Source organism: Rosa chinensis, chromosome 2 (genome assembly GCF_002994745.2).
Source record: "Rosa chinensis cultivar Old Blush chromosome 2, RchiOBHm-V2, whole genome shotgun sequence".
In the NCBI taxonomy this organism is placed as follows: Eukaryota; Viridiplantae; Streptophyta; class Magnoliopsida; order Rosales; family Rosaceae; genus Rosa; species Rosa chinensis.
In genome coordinates, this window is record NC_037089.1 from 22300637 (window position 1) to 22323624 (window position 22988).

At 36.2% G+C, this 22988-nt stretch overlaps 1 protein-coding gene and 1 pseudogene across 1 annotated transcript; both read right to left on the reverse strand.

Moving 5' to 3' along the window:
- Positions 1-8052: 8052 nt before the first annotated feature.
- LOC112188809 (26S proteasome regulatory subunit 6A homolog) lies at positions 8053-19619 on the reverse strand. The gene is given in 10 exon segments (XM_024328015.2): positions 8053-8133; positions 8227-8353; positions 8620-8630; positions 8737-8817; positions 8904-9002; positions 10043-10234; positions 17018-17209; positions 17522-17650; positions 19099-19215; positions 19500-19619. Coding segments are annotated over 10 exon segments (1149 nt in total).
- LOC112183914 lies at positions 11508-15784 on the reverse strand (annotated as a pseudogene).
- Positions 19620-22988: the final 3369 nt, after the last annotated feature.

The following is a 22988-nucleotide window of genomic DNA, read 5'->3' on the forward strand; positions in this document are numbered from 1 at the left end:
AATAGCGGGTAGTTTCAGTTTCAGCAACCCTTCCTTCTTAAAAGTAATTCATCTTAACCCTTTTGACCAGCAGCTTTTGCCATCGATGGATAATGGGTATTGGTCAACAAATTGATCAATCTAGGCAGCATTATGGCCATATGACTGCTCAGGGATTCAGAGCTCTAATCTTGTTCAATGTGATATTTTAAAAGTAAGCGCGCAATTTAATCCTGCAAAATGTAGTTGTCAGTATAGAATAAGTAGGCATCGTTCAAGCCGGGGATTGAGGGTACATCTGTAATTGCATAAACAAATAAAGAATTAAAATATGTAAAAACTATTATTTACAAAAATAAAACAAAGAATAGAAATATATACAAGTTAATGTAAAAAGGAGGTTTTAGGATTTTTAAATAAAAAAATTAAAAGAAAAAAAAATAAAAATGTAAAATACATATACAAGGGTGGAACGTAAGGATCAAAGATCAAAACCACATCCATATGCAAGAAATCCAATTACAATTCCTATAGTTGATTTTCTATATCAAGAGAAAGAACTTGACATATAAAACATTAATAAGCAAACGATTTCCCATTTTTTATTTTCCTTGAATATTTAATCTAAGTAAAAGCGCCTAAATTAAACCTATTGAACATACAATCATAGTCTAGAAAGCTAACTAATCTAAGTAGGAGCCTTGCGCAATGACCGTTAAAGAGGGGCTAATATCGCCTAATCCTCTATTTTAATTTAAAAAAAAAAAAAAACTAATCAAGAACTCATTCAACGCATGAAGAACAAAGAAAAGATGTCAATCAAAATGCACAACCTAGTATGAAAAAGTTCCTCTATTTGCAATTCTCCTTAATTGATTTCGATTTTTGTCTAAAGCCTTTACTACTTATGATTTAGGGTCACAAAACTATTAGGTGAATTGTTAACCTAAATCTAGCTCCAATTACATGCATATATCCTAAGTTGGCCACCAAAGAACATAAACATGCAAAAGTTTTCTATAATCCAAAATCAATCAAGCAATCTCACATAAGCAACATAGAAATCAACATATAGAAATCACAACTTTATTTCAAAACATATAAACAGGCTTTAAATTTTGCCCTTAACATCATGTTAACTAGAATTCATAACTCTACGAATCCAACAAAGGAAAACAAAAGAAAGTATGAAATACACCATGAAAGATGAATGAAAAAGCCTTGAGACGAAGAACTTGAAGATCCTTGAAAGCAAACAATCTTCTAGGGACAACACTAGAGTGAATAGTGGCTAGGATCTTGATGTATTGGATGACTTCTTCTCCTCCTTGGTTGAGACGCAGAGCTTCTAAAGACTAGAGAATGGAGAGAATTTTTGGTGTTTAGAATTATGGGAGAAGTGATGTGTGAAGTGGTGTGTGAAACGTTCCAATGATGCTCCTGTGATGCCCAGGAAATTTGTAGCTATTTTTCGAGGATTTTCCGGAATCTAATTTTTGGTTATTGGACGGTTTCGTGGCTCGTGGACTGAGTGGAAGTGTTTGGGACGAATTAATTATTTGAAAAGTATGGTTTTAGGGGAGTGCAAAGGTTGACTTTTTATACGTTGGGATTCTCTGAAAACTTTCTTCACAAAAGTCGTAGAGCTCGTCGATATGAGTTCGTGGACATGTGGAACGCGAAAATCGGAGTTCGTATGAAAAAGTTATAGCCGTCGGAAAAAGTTTCCATTTTAGTATACATGAGATTTTTCCGGAAAATTTTCAGAAAAATCAGATTTCCATTTTTGGGAAGGATTTTTCTTTCTCTTCTCTCCCGAGCCCGCGTCACACCTTCCACTTCGCCAGCTTCGTTCTTCCTCCTCCGGCCACCATAGAACTTGATCCAAGGTGGGTTGTGTTCGCCTTGCTGCCCTCTACACGTCTGTGGAAGCAATTGAGGGTGGGTCGAGCTGTAGCTCGTGCTACAATGCCAAGAAAAGCCCGAGAAGAGGTCGGAAACTCCTCTATTCGCCGACCTTTGTTCTCCCAGCTCCGGCCACCTTTGGTCATGGTTCCAAAAGAGATTTTGCACTTCAAGGGACGTAGATCATTTCCCCCAAGGTTGGTTGCATCGATTTCATCTGTGGAGATCGAATTGGAGCGAATTCAAAACTAGGGTTCATCGGATTCGTCGGCTTCTAAGGTAAAATTCGATCGATTGGTTCATATTTGGACTTTGGTGTAGTTATGAAAGTTGAAATTGGAGTTGAGATGAAGAATTTTGGTGTTGGGAGTTTTGTCAAATTCCAACTTTGGGCCGGCGGCGGCGGCGCCATTGTGGTGGTGTTTTCCGGCCACCTCAGGGACAGTTTCTGTTCCTGATGTTGATCTAGTTGTCAATACGAGCATTTCGACATACAATACATAATTTTTGGAGATCGTATGAGCATGTTAGGGTTATTACGGTTTCAGACCGTTCAATGTGTCGATCCGTGAGGATCCGACTATCCGAACAACTTGTAGTTTTGGCATATTAATCTTAGAAGTATTCCGGAGACATTGGGTGGTTTCGGATGTGGTTTCGCCTCTATTGGCGTCACTTTAGGGATTTTAGTTCAAAACAGGGGTTTCAGACTTAAATCATTTGTGAATCGTTACAGATTTGAGATCATTGGTGATTAGGTGCTTCTAAAGGTGAATTGGATGAGTTGTTGGTGAGAGTGTTAGTTCGGTTCTATATAGAAGACACAGCGGGATTCTGAGATGAGTAATCTCACAAGGTTCATTAATGAACTGATTACCTTTATATTTTTTAGAGTTATTTATTAACTGCAAACTATAGTTGATATTAGTGGCATTCCTGAGTGAATAACTATGTGTGTGTGTATATATATATATATATATATTTTCGTGAAATATATATGTTTTGATGGATTTGTGGATTTATGGAAACAATATGCATGAATGATGCGTTTTATTGTTTTGGGTTGTAGCTTTTCGGAAAACAAATGGTGGGAAATGGTATTTCTATTGTTTTGAAAAGTGTTTGAGGATTTGAGAGTCACAGATTGTGATTTCTCCTTTTGGTTTGATTTAAAGTTTTGATTTGAGGACTGGTGGTCTGAGGATTTGAGAGTCACAGGTTGTGATTTCTCCGTTTGATTTGATTTAACATTTGGGGTCCAGTGTGACTAGCTTAATGTTTTGATCTAAGGGTCAAGTTGGCCCAGGGATCTGGGGTTGCAAGTTGCATCCTCATGGTAATGTTATATCGTAAGGTTGAACCTTGGCCGGGTGACAAGTTACGATTCAGTTAGAGGTCTAGTCTGTCTGCCATCATACCTCATGGATCTAAGTAGGTTACTTAAGACTCCTGGGTACATATTTGTCCAGGTTCGACCTATTTGATGTTTTGTCCAGGTTGGACTAAAGAATCATATTCTATTTGTTAGGTTAACAATGGGTATGCTTTATGTGTGTTGATACTTGGTCCAAGTTGGACCGATTTATTGTTTTGTTCAGGTTGGACAAATTTGTTGTTTTGTCTAGGTTGGACCAATTTATTGTTTTATCCAGGTTGGACTGATTTGTTGTTTTGTTCAGGTTGGACTGATTTATTGTTTTGTCCAGGTTGGACCGATTTGTTGTTTTATCCAGGTTGGATCGATTTATCATATTTGAATTGTTAGGTTAACGATTCATATAATTTTGTCACGGTGTGACTTTAGTTGTTTCTTTTGGAAAAAGAGTATTGTTTTGGGAAACATGGTATGTTTTCTTTTTTCGCGAGTTGAAAGATTTTCCTCGTTTTTGGCGTGAGTTGTGCATATGTGTTTTGAGTTACTCATACGGGTTTGCAAAAGCTTACCAGGTTTGTTGTGTGACAACCCGGTACACTATTCAAACGGTGTAGGGCTTGCAGGTTAGGATAATCGGGGCTGAAGCTGAGATAGCGCATTTGTAGCTTTATGGTAGGAAGCCATTTTTGTGACTTACCTTGATAGGGACTTCCATTGTATAGTTAACTCTGAGTGGCATTTACGTTTATTTTGTTGTTGACAATTCAATTTTTAAACTTGTGTAATATATAACTCTGTGGAGAGCGAATGTATATTAACTTTGAGGGTTCAGGACATCAGTACATACTCTGTTTAAAAGGAAAAAGTTTTCAGGTATTTTGTATTGATGATTGAACGTTCACGCATGTATAATTATGAGATTATATATAGATTTTTATTTGTGTTTAAAAATCAGGGGCGTGACAACTCCTATTTATAGGAGGATGACAACTTGATCTCCAAGCCTTCAAAATTCTTCTTTTTATTTTCTAGGATTTTTCTGATTAATCCACACAGCAGTAAACAATTAGATAATTCCACATCATCATTCCTGTGTCATCCAACCAATAAGAAGTCTTCAAATTATCACCTTGATTCTAGGAAGATTATTTTTGCATTAATTACATGATTATTTTCTTATTTATCTCCTCAATTTCAGCCAAGAATGAAATGCGGACTTCAAGGAATGTATCTAGACATGTTTTTCAATCTTTCTGCATGTTGTAATCCCTTGAAATTCTTCTTCATTATCTGTAGAAGTCTCCCTTTGGCCACAATCATGTCTAGATGCATTTAGGATTTAATTGAGATGTCATTATCCAGATATATTCTTGAAATTCGGCCAAAATCAGTATATGTCTAATATGGACTACAAATTTGATTTCTAACCATCTTTTCTAGTCAAAAATGACTCCCAATCCATATCACCTTTATAGAGGACGTTTTGAGCTTGTTCTTGGGCTCTCCTAGTCCACCCAGGTATCCTATTGTCATCAGGACTCCCAGTCCAATGAGGACTCTTCACATGAAACGTTCTTGAACCTTCCAGAATTTTATTTTGTTTTCCTAGTTCAACTGGGACTCCTTGTGTCACTAGGATTCCTTTTCCTAGCAAGAGTAAGTTTCCTAGTCCAACTAGGGCTTTGCATTTTTCGTCATTTTTCTTCATTTCTCCAAACATGTTTCCTAGATGACCCATGATTCTTACTTTGACTGGGTTTCCTAGCCGGACCAGGAAAACTTTATTTCTTCATTTCAGCTCATTTTTGCAACCCTCGTGCCTTGCCTCTATCATTCCAACGTTCCCTTGCTTCTTATGTGGATTTAAGCTCATTTCTTCTCCATTCGCTTCATGGTATACCTAAAAATAGAAACTTTATTAAAATTCCTAAAAATAGAAAGTTTTATTAAAATTTGATTTAATTAAGGAAATAACTAAGTAAATATGAGGAAATAACATTCAAAATGTCGCATTAAAATGCTCCTATCACAATGCAACATGGCATTGACAAACATATACATCGATCGACACATCTTTTCCTTTCAATTGTTCCATCAGATACAAACGTAACCTTTATTAGTTGAGCCTCTTTTTTTTTTTAGGCGAAATTTTTTGTGATGGGAATGATTTTTTTGATTCTTAAGAAATCTGAAGGTTTTAGAGATGCATGGTTGAGATAAAGCTGAGGAGGTATAGCTGCTGATCGTGGAAACAGCCTTGAAAACGTTAGGAAAACTCCATCAAAGATCATCTTATTCTCACATATACAACCGAATAGCTTCCTCAATTACTCGTCTTGTGAATGATATAGGATGATATCATTGCATTCGAGATGACTATATATGTCTCTGAGGCAACTCGGCAAGCAGCTTCTCGACATGGTTAACACGGCCACATTTCAATACGGGTCTATGGGTTTTCTATTCCCACTTCTGTTAATTAAAGACTTTGTATGTGTTACATTGTTGAATCAGAGAAGGGTAAAAAGTTTAAATTATTAAAAATTTAGTCTCAACTCTCATCTGTTTAATTAATACTGATAGCTAGTGGACAATACATACAACACTAATTTTTTTTTTCTTATATAAAACCCTACATATCACTGAAGGTGCCTAAGTGAGAATAATATACATTTTTAATTCATTTTCACTTTTCAAGCCAAACACACTTTTGTAGTGAGAATAATATATATTCTTAATTATTTTCACTTTTACAAGACAAATATTATATGCTAGCCTTCCTCCACACATGATCTGCATGTGTAAATGAATTTTTTTATAATTTGTTTGTTGAGAAAATAGAAAGAAAAAAATGTAATAGAAGAAACAGTTATTATAGAAATTAAGAAGACAGTATGAGAGAAAGATGGGTTATATACTACACCAATTTTTCAATCAGACGACAGTTTTTCACTGTCGTCTGATTATATACTTTGCTGTTGTCTATCTCAATGCCGTCTGATACATGGATCAGACAATACCAAAAAACTGTCGTCTGATAAAGTTTACTACAACAGCGACTACTATGCTGTCTGTTGTCTTAACACCAAGAAAAACAACATCGGCTTATATACTTACGGTTGTCTGAATGTTGTGCCAGACAACAGGGGCTTATATGCTTGCTGTTGTCTGAAGGCTATGCCAGACAACAGGGGCTTATATGCTTGCTGTTGTCTGAATGCTATGCCAGACAACAGGGGCTTATATGCTTGCTGTTGTCTGAAGGCTTAGTCAGACAATATGTACTTGCAAATCCCATTGTCCATCCATTACTGATACTATAGATTTCTCCAAAAAACTGTTGTTTGTTGTTTTGCTGGACAATGACTTTCTCATTCTTTTAGTCCTTATAGTATTATAGTTAGATGGCTCATACAACAGTTTTTGTTAGGCATTTTGTGATGATCAATTATTGGACAATAGTTTTTAGCTGGATTGAACGGTCTGATAAACATTCAAAATGACATCACATCCAAAACACATTCATTTATGTTAAAATCCGATACATTCATCCATATATCCAACAAAGTCATTACATCAACAGAACTAGTTTTCTAACAAAATTTAGTAAAATGTTGAAACCAACCAAGTCTTGAAGAACACACTTTGTGATGACAATGAAGATGCCAGCAGAAGTTGCATCAACAATAGCCTTTACTTTCGCTGTCACTCCCCTATGCCTTGATGCCTCTCCTTTATGTATGTATGAATGATGGGAAGTTAGATAAACACTTTTTTCACCCAATGCCACCTGGTTGACTAAAAGTTCATTTTAAAACAAGCTAACAGAAAACTAATACAAATCTCTTAACAAGGCATGAAATGATCCAACAGGTATATGAACATCAGAATTCTAGTTTGATCTCACAATTTATTATAGCGTCAATTTCATAATCATCAACTCCCATGCATCAGTTTAGTGAATTTTGGAGACAGAGAAATGTATATAAGCCTCTAAACAATTTTAACGTCATACCTGAAGCCTGTCAGATTTGCGAAAGTGACGGCTAAGGCGGCTGCCATTTGGCATCCGAACAAGAAGAGTCACAGCATTCTCATCATCTGGTGCTGGTTCACAAGGAAGTGAAGCACTTTTTGCATCTAGCCTTCTCTCAAATTCCTGTTATCTTATCTCGTGAGACAATAGATCATAGACCAAAAAAACAAAACATCTAGCAAGTGAAAACTAAAATGGTAAATCACTCCATCATAATGGCACAGCCTATATTTAACTATTACCTACAATCTGGAAATCATATCTTAACTACGTGAGTGGTAAATCACTCCATCATAATGGCACAGCCTATATGCAACTGTTTCCCTGTATCCTCGTAATATTTAAGATTTTGGCCTTCTTATCTACCAAAATGTAAAAAACGAACTTAAGCAATTTACCAAATTTCAGTAATGTGAATCCAAAATCAATTGTAAATAGATTATTACTCTGAAAACAATATGGTAAAATATTGAATATAATCAGCAGTACACTACCATTGGCTCGATTCTTTTGTTGACATCTCCCTTCAACTGACAAGTTGCAGCTTCATGGACAACATTCATTTCTTTCTCTTTATTAGCTAAGTGGGATGCAAGATACTCATCATCCTGCAAGTAAATATTTAACAATCAAGTGCTGGACAATACAGTCACAAACTCATGATGGTGACTGCAAGCAGGAGATTAGAACATGTTGTTCTCTGAGCAATTGCCTTGCTGATAGAGAGGATGAGGAAGAGGCATGTATAGGTAGATTATTAGGTGTATGGAGATTTACCAAAAAGTGCAGTCTCAAGCATAATTGCTTCGTCAAGCTCTTTTGGAGATAAGCTTCCCAACTACAAGTATATGTGTGATAAATTTGACTAGTCTAGCAGTCAACTTTCCTTTACATGGGCTAAATATATAAAAAGTAAGAACAGAGATTATACCACATCACTGTGAGCTACCAGTTTTCCCTGCTGAAGATGACTACCATCATCACGCTTAGACTCTTCACTAACTAATTGCTGCTCTACAACTTCAGCTCCATTTTGCTGTGATGACCTTAATTCCTTGCTAGAATCCACAATTATTTTTCATTAGCAAGGGGAGTCTCAATAGATTGTTTCACTAAAGTTTCATAATGTACTTCGTTTGATAGATGTATAAGCAGAATTTATGCCTGACATGCTTTTTAGGACAGATAGATAAGTACGAAAAGCTAAAACAGTTACATGCAGCCTAAAATATTAATTGAGACAATGTCTGCCAAAAATTAGAGAATGTTTCTTCTTATTTGTATAACATGAGACCTAAACCCTCCATTCTGTAGTGCATACAACCTGAAATGAAACTGTTTGAATGAAATTCTGATATAGTTATTATTACAAATATCTTTTCTACTATTTCTAATATTTGTATACGCAACTGAGCAACTCTACCATAAATAGAAGGTATACCTTCCGTGTACTATAAACTCCTGGATCTTGATTCCTGTCGTTCAGCTGCATCTCACGTATTGCTTTCTCTTGTTCTGCTGTCTGAACTCACTTCAAATTACAAAAAATCAAGGACCTCAAAATAAGGAAGCACCCACCTCCCAGAAAAAGAAAGACAGATTAAGAACCTTCAAGGACAACGAAACTGCACGATCAAAATCTGAATTTTCTTTAGGAATTTTCTCAACCGGAAGCCCATTACCAGGAGATTCTTGAATGAAAAAAATCTAATAAGAGTCATAACTTTAGAAAAAACAGAAGATATAGGCCAAGACAATTAGATTGGCAGGAGCATACATTGGAAGTACTGTTTCACACATTCGGAGAACCCATTTCAGCTTCTCATTTTGAAGCTTCAAATTTAGCAACTATAGGGATAGCGCAGAAGGTAGACAACTGGATTATTGTGCAAATTAACATGGTATTTGTCTAAGGAGACCCTGCCTAAGGAGAACATGTCTCATAGCTGCGTCAATGTACTCATTGACTGGCTGACCAGAAGAAATCATGTAATTATATAAACAAAAACAGTATTCAACATTCAACAACCATTCACAGAGGCCAAAACAGATGCAAATGGAATTCAATTAATCAATCGATTCAATTCCCATTAACAGAGGCCAAAACAGATGCAAATATGCAATTCAATCGTTTTGATTTTGAACCCAAGAACGAAAAAAAAATTCTTCAATTTTCTTGGTATGTCTAAGCCACACAAATGTGCATAAAATCTTCACAGTGCTCTTAAGATTTTGATTCATCACATACAGGGATATTACATATATGTTTATTGAGCTATAGTTTACTCTGGGAAGCTCAAATCATTTATGCCTTCAGTGTAACAAATAATCATAGTTACAAGAGAAGTGAATATATGAAAACAAACAAACCTTGATCCCATCATTGCTACTAAAGCCATCAAGTTGATTAAGCAATTCAAGCATTGTAAGCCATCAAGTTGATAAGGCAAAGGAAATCTGTAGAACAAACATTTAAATCTAAGAAACATCACAAACAAATAATTCAATTTTTCACAATGCAAGGACATTATAACTTTAAGAAACAGATGATCCTTGTGTAAACAGAGCAAAAAGATCAAAATAAAAGGAGCAAATGCAAATCCAAAATGAAGAAAATGAAACAATGACAGAGGCATTAAAGCATCCTCAAAATAATTACAAATGCACCTAAAATTGGTCAATACAGAATCTTGCATTCAATGAAACAAAAGTTATAATGACAATAACAATAAGAAATTATGCTATACCTGAACCAGTTGTGGGCCTGCAAGTTTCAGAAAAGTGGCATTCGTTTGTGCAGCACAAGCCCGGGCCATTAAAGTTTTACCAGTTCCAGGAGGTCCATACAAAAGAACTTCCTTTGGTGGGCGAACCCCTAATTTCTGAAAACGCTCCTTGTGGGTCATGGGTAAAATAATTGCCTCAACCAGTTCTTCAATCTGTTGCAGCCACAAAAAAAAAAAAAAGGTATTAGGGTACGGAATCCAAAATGTTTGGGGGATACAAACAGTGAGCAAGTCACACTACTACAAAAAGGTCATCAGACGACGGTGAATTTGTGTTGTGTGATGACCAAGCTCACCGTGGTCTAAGTGAGTGTTGTGTGATTGAAAAATCAGACAACGGTGATTTCACCGTTGTGTGATAATAGTTTGCTCAACAGAAATACCTATTTCCGTTGTGTGAGTTCTGCGCAGCATGTGCCTGGCATGGCATGCGCGGCGATGCCTCGGCACATTCAGACAACAGAAGATGAAATTTTGCCGTTGTCTGAGATTCATAACACACAACAGGTATGACTTATTCTTTGTTGTTTGAGATTCATAACACACAACGGATATAACTCATTCTTTGTTGTCTGAGATTCATAACACACAACTGATATAACTCATTATTTGTTGTCTGAGACTACTAACAGACAACGGATATAACTTAATATTTGTTGTCTGAGGTAAGTAACACACAACTGAAGTAAAATTATCTCTCTTGTCTGTTGATTACTCAGACAACAGTGATCATTTTATTTCTGTTGTGTGTTATGAATCTCACACAACAGAATTTTGTTTTCTTTTGTTGTTGGTTGTTAGTTCACACAACAACTATATTTGGTTATCCGTTGTGTGAATACTGTAATCAATTAGGTACCAACTAGTGACTGTTGTAGGAGAAGCCTCAATTTTGAACTCTTTTACATTCATACAACATATTGTTTTGTATTGTGTTGTATGACTAAACCTTGAACAACAACAAGAATATCAATATAAATGTTTGTCCAGAATAATGCTCAATATATTACCATATAAACAATACTCTAATCCATATATATCATTCAAGAACCATTATTCAAGCATCAATACATTCAAGTAACAAGATAATGCACCAAGAGCATTCTTAGCTAGCTACACATGAATAAAAAAACTAAGCTTCTAGCATTGAATGCCTATCTCAGCTTTAAATTTTGCAGCTTCTTGTTTGTACTGTTTAGACCTGGAGATAGTGCCAGAAATGAGCAATGCATCCTTCTCCTGGTTATATTCATTCTAATTCCATTTCTCCTGTCAATTCCCATCCCAGCTATTCAATATGCAAGGCCATATAGACCAATGTTCTGCCATTTGGCAATGATCCCTCCTGGGAACCAGAGTAGTACCAACAAAGATGGCTCAACAAGGAAAGCTCTACCTAAGCCCCTAAAAAATCTCTGACCTCTGGTGATATGAAACCGTTCATTCATTTATAGACAAAAACACATATTCAATAGGAGAAGCAAACTATTACAGCAACAATAACCACGGTCGTAAGAGCATTACAGGTTTTAATACTACCAAAGGTTTTTAGCTAACAAGCTCAGACTGGACCTTTTTGACTAGGTACAGGGAAGGTAGATTTGGAGCTAAGGAGCCTCATCATCATTCTCAGCTGCTCCCCCTTTGAGATGCAAATGCTTCTCTCTTTTGAAAGTCTGTCAAACCCTTCCCACTGCCAGTCACCCCAACCTTTCCAAAAGGATCGTCAGGAGACTTGAAGATGCTCTCCCGCTTGCGTCCAGATAAATAACCACTCTGAAAAAAAAAAAAAGTTACAAATCTAGAATGTGCAATCGGTAGTAGTAAATGAAGGTTTTTTCTATTGCCTTGTATTCTTTTTTTTTTTGTTTGTCAAAATAGAGTATACTTATACTTGATGCATAATGTCTTGACTGCCATAGCAAAGTTATCTTACAATTAAAGTTGAGCACTGCAGATTTACTTATTTTAGATATATACTAAATTGTAGACCTGAAACAACACTAACCGCAATATAATACAAGCAAAAATAAAAAATTGTGTTTCTGTACCTTTTTATATTGGTTCCCTCACTCCAAAAAATAATGGGGAATCAAATACGTGCATAAATAAAATGGTAACTGTAGATTACTGTAACTTGATAAAGATCAGAGCAATTTTGCAAGCAGAATGAAACGCATAAATACCAACTTACCTTCTTAGTCTTGCCTTTGGTAGTTTGGAATTGCTGACAAGCATTTTGACGCTTGTTCTGAGTGACTTCCAACTGCTCCATCCTCATTTTTGACTTAAAAGCATGTATCTTCTTGCGTTTGGCAATTTTCTGCAGATTTTGGAGTTGGCAAGCATCAGTATAAAAAGAAAAGTCAGAAAGATGTTCAAAAATTGTACCATAACTTCTGGTATTGTAGGAAATGATAGATCACAAAATAATTTCAATCACCCTACAAACTAGTTTGGTGACTCAACCCACCAGAAACTTTGTGAATTGTGAAAAAAAGAAAAAAAAAACCTAAATTGCAACGCTCCAAACCTAAGTTGCTTTTAGTCAGATTAGTACTTAATAGTGAACTACTGAACATTGTATTATTCCCATATTACATAGATGGGGTAAAGTGCAAACTTGCAAAAGGAATGCTCTGTGGGTCATTTTTTTGGCGAGAAAAGTTCTGGGAGTCTTGTCAGCAGATAGAGGGACCCCATTAGAGCTACCATTACCACACCCACACATCTAGTTTATTATACAATGATAAAGATGGAAAAATTACCACATCCTCAGGATCATCCGGTTCTATACGAAGCTTTGCCGGTAGGCTTCGTGATTGGAAGTCAACAGAAGCAGCTTGTGCAATTTTCCTTTTGATTGCTTGTTTTGTAGCTTCAGCAACTTTTTCCGCTTCCAACAATGCATTGACAACCCCTTCTTGAATTGGCCTTACATTGGCTGGATCCACCTGAGAGGAGAATCGTCAGTGACGAATAACATTTGCAAAATTTAATAATACACATAAAAGGAGTAGATGAAGCAAACTAAGGACTGTATGTGATTTAAAAAGGAACAAACAGTTGGATCCCTTTCCAAAATTCGGATAATAACTAGACAAACTCTTGAGGAGAAAATCTATGTTATCTAAAACTGCATTCTAGGTGATATAACTTTGAAGAACCATTTAACAAATCATTGGCTCGTTAGTTAAAAATCGTTATATAGACCAGATGAAAATTCACTGCATATATAGAATAATATGAACTTCAGGTAAACAGGTTTCAATTAAACAAAACTATGTAATCATAGATCACAACTTCATAACCTAAAGACCCGATTGTACCAAACCTGTCAAAGGTTTTGAAATCAGTTTTGACATGTCGTTTTGAAAATGCCCATGAAATGAAATAATGCCCTGCAAATTCACAATTTCAACCCATTTACTTATGAGTACAAATTATGGATTCCAGTGAATGACAAAACATTGTCACCTACAGTATCCTTCCTGAATTTTGCCATGCATAGTACACAAGGAAAACAGAGAAAGCATTTTGGGAAGAAACCTTTACATATGACACCAAGTGGAGAAAGTTGTTCATGGTTATGGCTGTGTATTGCAAGTGATACACAATATGCCATTAATTCCATGCCTTAGACCCTAAAGACAGTTATAACTAATAATTATTCTTAGTCTAAACCAGTAATCATGGATAACTTTTGGGGAAGGATGTCTGACCCATATATGTATATATAAATGTGGCTTAACAATGAATATAACTAGGAGAAGGATGCATTGCTAACTTAAAACCATTAGGATTCAGTTATCTAAGATTTATATTGAATAGTTTAGTTGAAGAAATCTGATATATAACTGGCATAGCTAGAGCATAAACTGGACCTTCTTTTCTTCTCTCTTTGTGAAAACAAAATTTTCGTGGAGAAACTAAACCAGAACAGACTACAGAGCAATGGGCAATAAGCCCGCTGGATTAATCAACTAAGGAAAGCTATTTAAAGCAGCAAACAAGCAACAACTTCAACTACCACAATAATTACATAATAACACTAAGATACAGCAGCACTACAATTTGAAAATAAGCAAACAATGGAAAACCGTAGGATGGTTACTGGTTTGAAAGCAAGAAGATATATGTAAGGAAAAAGAAACAAACCTCTGATGCCAAATCATCAAACCTGTTGTTGAAGACTTGACAGTATCTTTGTTTGTTCTGCAAGCATTTGTTCCAGCTCAGAAACATCATGCCTGCAAATGAACTTTTATTAAACAATCAGAATGTTACTATATCCCAAATTAAGTCGGTTATCCTAACTACGTCGGGTTGGGTTTTACTTTGGATTTTCATATCAGAAACGATTTAATAATAAATTGATGTATTGGACTGGGTTTGTTCCTTCTGATGCTACAAAAACAATGACCAATATAAGTCATCCTGAGATCATTGACTGATTGATTTCCTAATGGCTTATCTTCAATCAATTCTAACAGCAAATAACAGCAAAAATAGGCTCAAACCTTGCTTCAAACATCTGAATTATCAAAGGACAAAATTCAATAAAGACAACTGAAACAATTTCGTTATGAAACCCAAAGCATTATATCATATAGTTAAAAATTCTAACTTGAACTGAAAAACTGACAGAAAGCTAAATAAGTAAATATCAATTGGTGCTAACAGATTTTGAAGACCTTGCAAATCATGTTCCTACATAATGCTATCAGTCAATCAAAAGAAATAAAAAAAAAAAACTTAGAAAAACATCAATGAAGATAGGAAACGGCAACCTGCAGATTTAAGCAGAAAAGATTAACAGTTTGGCCTGATCAAGTCTAGTCTCATAAACCCCATATTTTCCACTGAAAACCATAACCAGTACAGTTCACAAAATAACAACAAAGATGAATAAAATTACCAGCCCAACCTCTTTTCTTGTTTACAGTACAAACCTCTCCCCCTTCAATATGTACAACCTCCAGATTAAGCACAGACTACAAAAATAAAAAACCAAATTCAACCTATGAATAATTCAATCAAAAAGACCTCAATGTAGGCTAGAAGCAGAGGCATATATATATATATATATATATATATATATTTATATAGTTGTCGATACAAACCACAATTTGTTGTCAATCACCAAAATCTGCTTAAAACTTGACCATCTAAGTACTGAGACAAAGCTAAACTGTCTATCCTAATACTGCAATGTGCACTCATATACTCACTATCTTAAAACACAAAACACACTTGCAAAGTTTGTAATAAATGTGCATTGCTCACAGCTCAAAAAGCCAAAAAAAAGAAAGAAAGAAAAGTAGCATTCCTGATTTTCAGATAATCTTGACAAGAGGACGTTCAATTTTCACTCTTTCTGCTTCTCTAAAGCAAAGAAGAGAGCAATTGCAAGCAAGTAAGGTAATTTTTCCCCCAACTGCAAAGCCAAAGCAAAACCTAATTGAGATCTGCAAACCTAAATTCCACAGAATCATTTAACCATGCACACACACACACACACACACACACACACACACACTGTTCTCAAAGTAAATAAATTGAAAGGGTGCCAAGGACCAACCGGAGCTGTAGAGGCCATGGCCGACGAAGAAAATCAACCAAACAACAAGACAAATATAAATACCGCAGTAGGGAATGAGATCTGGCGGCTCTGTTTCGGTGGAGCCCGTGCTTCACCGCCATTGCTAATCGATACCTGGAATTCAATCAGCTTCAATAGAAAGGAAAAAAAAAGGGATTCATTCCCTATTGGATAGAGCAATGTGGTGGTCAGAGAATCATAATCCATCGGTAAAGTAAAACATGAGTGAACCCAGGTGGAGGAGATGTGGGGATTTGGGTCGGTATATCGGGGAAGAAAGTGGAGTGAACCAGATGGAAGACTGAGAGAAAGGTTTTACGAGACAGAGAGAGAGAGAGAGAGAGTGAGTGTGTCGAGAAACCATAGATTGCAGATTGATGATATCGAATACGCCATTGCTAAACCTCCAGGGAAAAACCTCCAACTGAACACTACCTTCAGAGAGAATGGGCTAGGATTGGGGGTTAGGGTTATGAGGTAGAAGGTCTTGGGGGACTGTTTGGGGGGAGAGGTCGAGAAATTGAAGTTCTTTCAGGGCCAGATCCATGGTTGATTCAAGATAGCTCGAAGCTTTAGGGCCAAAGATCGAAAATTTGGGGGAGATTTGGAGAGAGAGAGAGAGAGAGGGCAGAAAGAGGGATATTAGGAACGGAAGAAAGATAGTAGAAGAAGAAGACGAACGAGAGGTGGCATAAGAAAGGTGGAGTGAACCTTGATCGAGAGTATTGATTTCAATAAAGACTACATAAGTTGTTTAGCACTTTAGTGGGAGACTTCAAGTTTCTCCAACAACAGAAAATTAATGGACCGTTGTATGAGTATATGATTACAAAACAGGCTGAGAGGGAAAATTTGCCGCCTGTGACTCGTTTCATTTGAGTTAAATTAATTTTGCCGCGCTGTGCAATTTGCTTCCATGCTCAGACAACAGAACTATGACAATCTGTTGTGTAAATTTGTGCAACTTGCACTAGGTGTACCTAGAGGATTTCTCAAGGTTCATGCAACATTCATTATACAACAGATATCAAAAAAACGGTTGTGTGAATAATTCAAATTGAGGTCCTTCTGGGAGGGAATTATGTGCTCATTTCCCTCCATCTAGGCCTCATATTCACACAACGGAAACTTCTTAACTCAGTTGTGCAATACCTTCCTAAGAAAAAAGTTTTCAATTTTCTTACATTCACACAACAGAAACATATTTGTACCGTTGTATGATAGAGTTTGTGTTAACACACAACAGCAAATTTTAGTTCTGTTGTGTGATGAGTGTTGTGTGTTTCGATTTTTGTAGTAGTGTCAGCAGCCCACGCCTAAAGTCAGAAACTTGCCTGTTTCTCTAGCCCTCCAATATCATTGTAATCTTCAGTTGGTTTCTCATCAACCTCCATAGCCTGCACTCATGAATCATACTCGGATGGCAGAGTATCCAAGATCAGGTAACTATCTTTGTTCACACCAACAAGACCTCCAGGCTTTAATTTATCAGGGTCAACAAGCCCAACAGCAGGCAGAAAGATTGTCTGCAATCAATAAAAACCAATACATCCTAATTAAACAAGTGGGTCTAATATGGTACAAAAAAGAATTGGGTCCAAAATCAACTCTCAAATTTGAAGAAAATCATGGGACAGCTACATGCTGAGGTTACCCCTGAATTCAACAAACTCTAAAGAAGTTCATGTAGACAGATTAAGAACTCGTTTTCCAAATGTTGATGAATGACTGTTTTAAAATGAAGGATAATGCAAGAGCCACAATACGACTAACTGCACTCTTTGCTTTTACTAGTAATGTACAAAAATATGAACAAAACATTAATCAGCAGGCTTTACCTGACGAGTAGATGTTTTCAAAACAACACACTTGCCCTTTCTTTGTGAGTCAAGATAAATGTTTGCCCCATCTTCCTCAGCTTCATCAGTCAGAACCAGGTAATTTTTGAATAACAACAAACTCATCATCTTAAAAAAAACAGGCTCAGAGCTCAAAGGTCTGCATATAGTCTATATCTGCAACAAGAGAGTCATGAGTGAAATTACATATTCATATACTTATAAGTCATCTAACAAGGTCTCAGGGTATGGTGACCCAAACAAGTTATATAATAGTTTAATATACGTCTTTCAACGGCTTAAAATTAAATTGGTACAAGTCTGCCATCACTCTTGTGACAATCCAATTAGTTCAACAAATTTGAAGTTAGTTCTTTGCTAAGAGGCAGGCCGGGGTTCCAACTATGCCCCAAACTTCAATATTGTACAAAACTATATGTCTAGCTAGCTAGCTAGAACATTAGCTAGCCCTTGGGACTTGGGAGCAGGGACGGAGCTAGTAAACACAGACACAAATAGTTTAAAAGGGCATCTCTGCAGCAGCCTTATATAAAGATCAAAGAATATCTTTACTATTTCAAGTTTGAATTGTGCATTCCAATCTTGAAACCTTTCAAACCTCAGCACAAAGGTGTTACAATTAAGTTAAATGTTTGTGACGAACTCCCATAACAAACTTGCTTCAAGTATACCTCATCATCAAAACATTATTTGTTTATAGTTGGGTTAAAGACAAGAACTGGCCGGAGTCCCTTTTCTCATTTGTTACGTTGCAGAATCTGTAAAATTGCACATCTCAAACTTAGTTCTTACCTGAGGGACTCATGACACCATTGTCAAAATAATACATTGTAAAAATGTACGTTTCCTACCGTTCAGTTAAAAACTATTTGTATTTTACTCCAAGTATATATGCAGTACTGAGAGAGCAACATATATAGAGACATCGGCAAAGAGTGTAAAACCTAAGATTTGTTTCTCTTCATGTTCATTATTGCCTAGACTGATATAGCTCAAGAAATCACACACACTCTTCATCACTTACCGTAGAAAATAATGAAAAGTGAAGACTCTGCTTGATAATGGGTTCCAAACTCATAAGCTATCTGAAGCATTTCTTAATTATATTTAATTTTAGTTCATTTTCTAGTTTTATACAAAACTTTATCGAAGCTTGTCAGAGTTCTTCAAGGCTCCTCAAAGAGCCGGTATTGTTGTCCTAGCCTAATTGTATGCGATTCCAATTGTTATTCATGAGTCTAAACTCTAAAGCCATATCTTGTGAAAAGAAAAATGTGATAAAGACTGAACACATCACACATGGTAAGTAAGAAAGCTGGTTTTAATCACCAGCTAGCATTACAGTAAAAGGTACTGATCATTTTTCATCAGCTAATCTGCAGTTGATACTTTAAAAGCTAAACAGCATATCTGGCACATAAATTAGGCTAGGCTAGCAAAGCAAATTGGACACTTTTCCATTTGCATCCCTGATATTCAAAACCACAATAACTATGCTTAAAGCAAGAAACACCGAGACTAAAAAACCTAAATCCCAGAGAGAAAAAGGAGCATACCTCAACAATGTTGCCGACCAAGCAGGGCAACTGCTTATTGAGCTTAATCGTTTCCTGATTCTCCTTTATCTTTTCCTTGTATGAATCTAGCTCCAAGTTTGTTCTTTGCAATTCTTCCTTCAATCCCACAGCAAAAAGTCAGACAAATATACACACAAAGAATCCTAAAATTACTTCACAAAAAATACTACATGCTTATCCTTTTACAACCCAATAAATAACAAAACAAAATTTCACAAAAACCCACAAATTCCAGGGTAGAACAAAATCAAATTCGAGGGCTTTTCACCCTAATTCTCCGAACTGAATCAATAATTAAGGAAACCCTAACTCCCACTAGTTGTAACCCTAGACTAGTAGAAGCGCAAGTACAGAGAGAGTTAGAGAGAGAGAGAAGGGGCCTTGAGAATTCGGATCTCGTTGTCCAGAAGATGGGTGGCCCTGACAATGTCGTCGGTGGTCATCGCGGCCAGCTGATCATCCTCGAAGCTCGTATCCTCGACCACCATATTGGTCGCCATAATCGGATTCTCAGATTTGCTTGAACGAGAGTGAGAGAAGAGTTTTCAGAGAGGTAGTTTTGTTGAGTGGAAGAGAGAGAAAGCTGAGAGGGAGAGTGGTAGAGATAGATGACTGGTGAGATCGGGGAGTTGAAGAATGATTTTGAGAGAGAGCGCGAGCTCGGGTTTTGGCCGAATGGTGGTGGGAAGTGAAAAATTGAATATTTGGCCAAGTCAATTAAGAAGGGCGCCAAGCATTTATTGAACCCTAAAACTCAGACAACAGCAATTTCAGTATATTGTCTGAAAGAGAGTCGCACAATAGACAACTGAAAAACTGTTGTGTGAATCAATACAATCAGACGACATCTTTTTGAATCATTGTATAAATGGTAATTGCACAACAGAGAAATAATAACTGTTGTCTGATTAAAAACAATCAGACAACATCTTTTATCAACCATTGTATAAATGAACCTTGGACAACATCACGTAATAACTGTTGTCTGAATTGACTCATTCAGACAACATCAAAAAAATCAACCATTGTCTGAAATGCTTTTGCACAAGAGCCAAGAAAAAACTGTTGTTGGATTCGAAAACTTAGACGACAGAATATTTCTTGTTGTCGTCTGATTATTTCAGACGACAGTTAAAATGTTTGCTGTCGTCTGATATGTGTTGTCTGATTCCGAAATTGGTGTAGTATATGGGAAAAACTTTAAAAAAAAAATGTAATGGAAGAAAAGAGTTGTTTGCATAGAGAAGATAGTGAGAGAGAAAAATGGATTGTGCGATCATTTGTTTATTTTTCTTAATAAAAATCTATTTTTTGCAATTATCATAATTGCTCTTATGATTTAGTGAATTCTAAAATTTTTACAATCTTTTACGGTCACTTCTGTCAAAATTTTTAGTTTTGACTTACAACACATATTCTATAAATAATAGTATATATGATACCATTAATTGTCAGCCATGCACATTCTGTTGCACAACAATCGCTATACAACATGACAATAATATGTCTAGGACTGTTTTCATGCATGGTGAAGCCACACAAATGGTTAATTTATAATGGTTAATTTATTCTTTTCTTTTTATTGTTTAATTGGAAATTCAACAATATATTGAACATAAACATAATTATAGAAAATTACACACAAGTGTCAGTTTAAAACTTAAATTAGCCATAAGGCCACCAAAGTTTTCTTGTATACATAAAGCCACTTGTAGCTTTAAATTATTTTCAACATGACAATTTTACCCTTCCACTAACTCCATGATCATCCAGCCAAAATGAAAAGAAATTCATTCCCTCTCCTCTCTCTCTCCCCCCGATCTCTCTTCTTCTTGTCTTCCCTCTGCAATCAACGGAAATAATCAATTCCGGCCACCACAACACAAACCCGACCAAAGCCCAGCCACCCCATCGCCAATTAAGGCACGACGCACCCCCCCCTCTGGCCCGCCCCGATTCCGATGACCACTACCTCTAATATGGTGAGATTCCAATTGATCCAAGCTTGCAAAACCTAGAAGCGGAGCCACCATGCCTGAAGACGACGACGACGACGAAGAAGCTCCGATCGGAGCTACCTCACTGGAGTCCAACTCAGATCTCTCCTATTCTCTACTCAGATCTCTCTGGTGGTGAAGAAAGCGGCTTTGATCTCTCCTTCACGTGCAAGGCTGACGCCGCTGCCCTTTGAATTTGGTGTTGGTGCGCTTCCGAATTGCTTTCTCAGTGTAGATTCAAGCGTCGTGGACGTTGCCTTGTGTTATCATGGTCCCGCTTGGATCTCCAGGCCTCGGGAAAGTATGATTAGGAAGCTTACAAATTGAATTTCAATTTTCTTGTTGTGTGATTTTGTATCTCTAGCAGTTATGAATTGTGCAAAGTTAGATGGTCAAGTAAAAAGTAGTTGTTTGATTTCTGATCTTGCACTTTGCTTGTGATATAATTCATAACACTCATTTGTTGCTTTTGCAAATAAACTGATGTATCAACTTCAATTATTCGTGTTTTTGGTCAAGAAGTTTCTGAGCTTCCTTTAGTTGCAACGAGTAGTGGTAATTATAGCAAGGTGAGACTAAATGTACTTTTTGCTTAGATTAATTGACAACATGAAGTGTTCAAATTATGTGGTTTGTGCATTTTGTCAATGAATATGTAGAAATCACTTATCCAATTCGTTCAATTTCCTTCAGTTGTGCATATTTGTTTAGTTCTCTCTATAATTGTTATAATGGATTTTCAACACAATTATAGTAGCTTTTTATGCCTATTTTAGTATATCTTCAAGCGGATGTTAGTAGCTTTTCTGTTTCATTTTGATTGATTTCAAGTCAGTAACTCTCTACAACTGTTATAGCGGCTTTTCAATACAGAGAAATTAGCTTTCTATGGTTACATTAGTATGTTTTCAAGCTGATAACAGTAGCTTTTCTATTATTGTTTTGATTAATTTCAAATCAATAGCTCTCAATAACTGTTATAATGGTTTTTCAACACTGTGATAGTAACTTTCTATGCTTATGTTAGTATCTTTTCAAGCTGATGTCAGTCGGTTCTCTGTTTTCATTTTGATTGATTACAAGTTGTCTTTTGTTAATGGCTTATCAAATTGGAAAAACATGATTCTGAATGAAATTCAATTTTCTTGTTGTTGTGATTTCATATCTCTAGCATTTCTTGTTTGGAATTTGTGTTACACTATCAACATGTACAATCAGTTAGTTTTATGCAATCAGTATCTATGTCAGTAGTTTTTTATTACTGGTTCAGTAACTTTGTACATGTGTGATAGTAGTTTTCTGTACCTATATCAGTAGCTTTTTATTATTAGTCTAGTAGCTTTGTACATGTTTTATAATAGCTTTTTGTACCTATGTCAGTAGCTTTGTACCTGCGTTATAGTAGCTTTTTGTAAGTATGTCAGTAGCTTTTTGTACGTATGTCAGTAACTTTTGATTTTGGGGAGTGTAGCTTTTGTGACATCGCCGGAGGTTGCCGAAAATCTTATCAGAGTAGTTTTTGTTGCTAGCCACAGTAGCTTTTGGTGTTAGTGACAGTAGCTTTTGTGGTCGCCGGAGTTTGTCGGAGACCCGCTGAAAGTCGGCCGGAGACCTGCCGGAGTTGACCGGAGACCTCGCCGGAGAGTAGAAAGAGAATGATTGTTAACTTTTTACTCTAGTGGCATTTATGTAAATATGTTAGTTTTTATATCTAAAATATAACACATTTTTTAATCTAGTGGCCTTATGAGGGAAAAAACTAGTTGATGGCCTTATGGCTAAAAAGACATTCAAATATGCACTTATATGTAATTAACCCATATAATTATCACTTGTAGGACTTAATTATTTAAAAAAATTAAAAAAATAAAA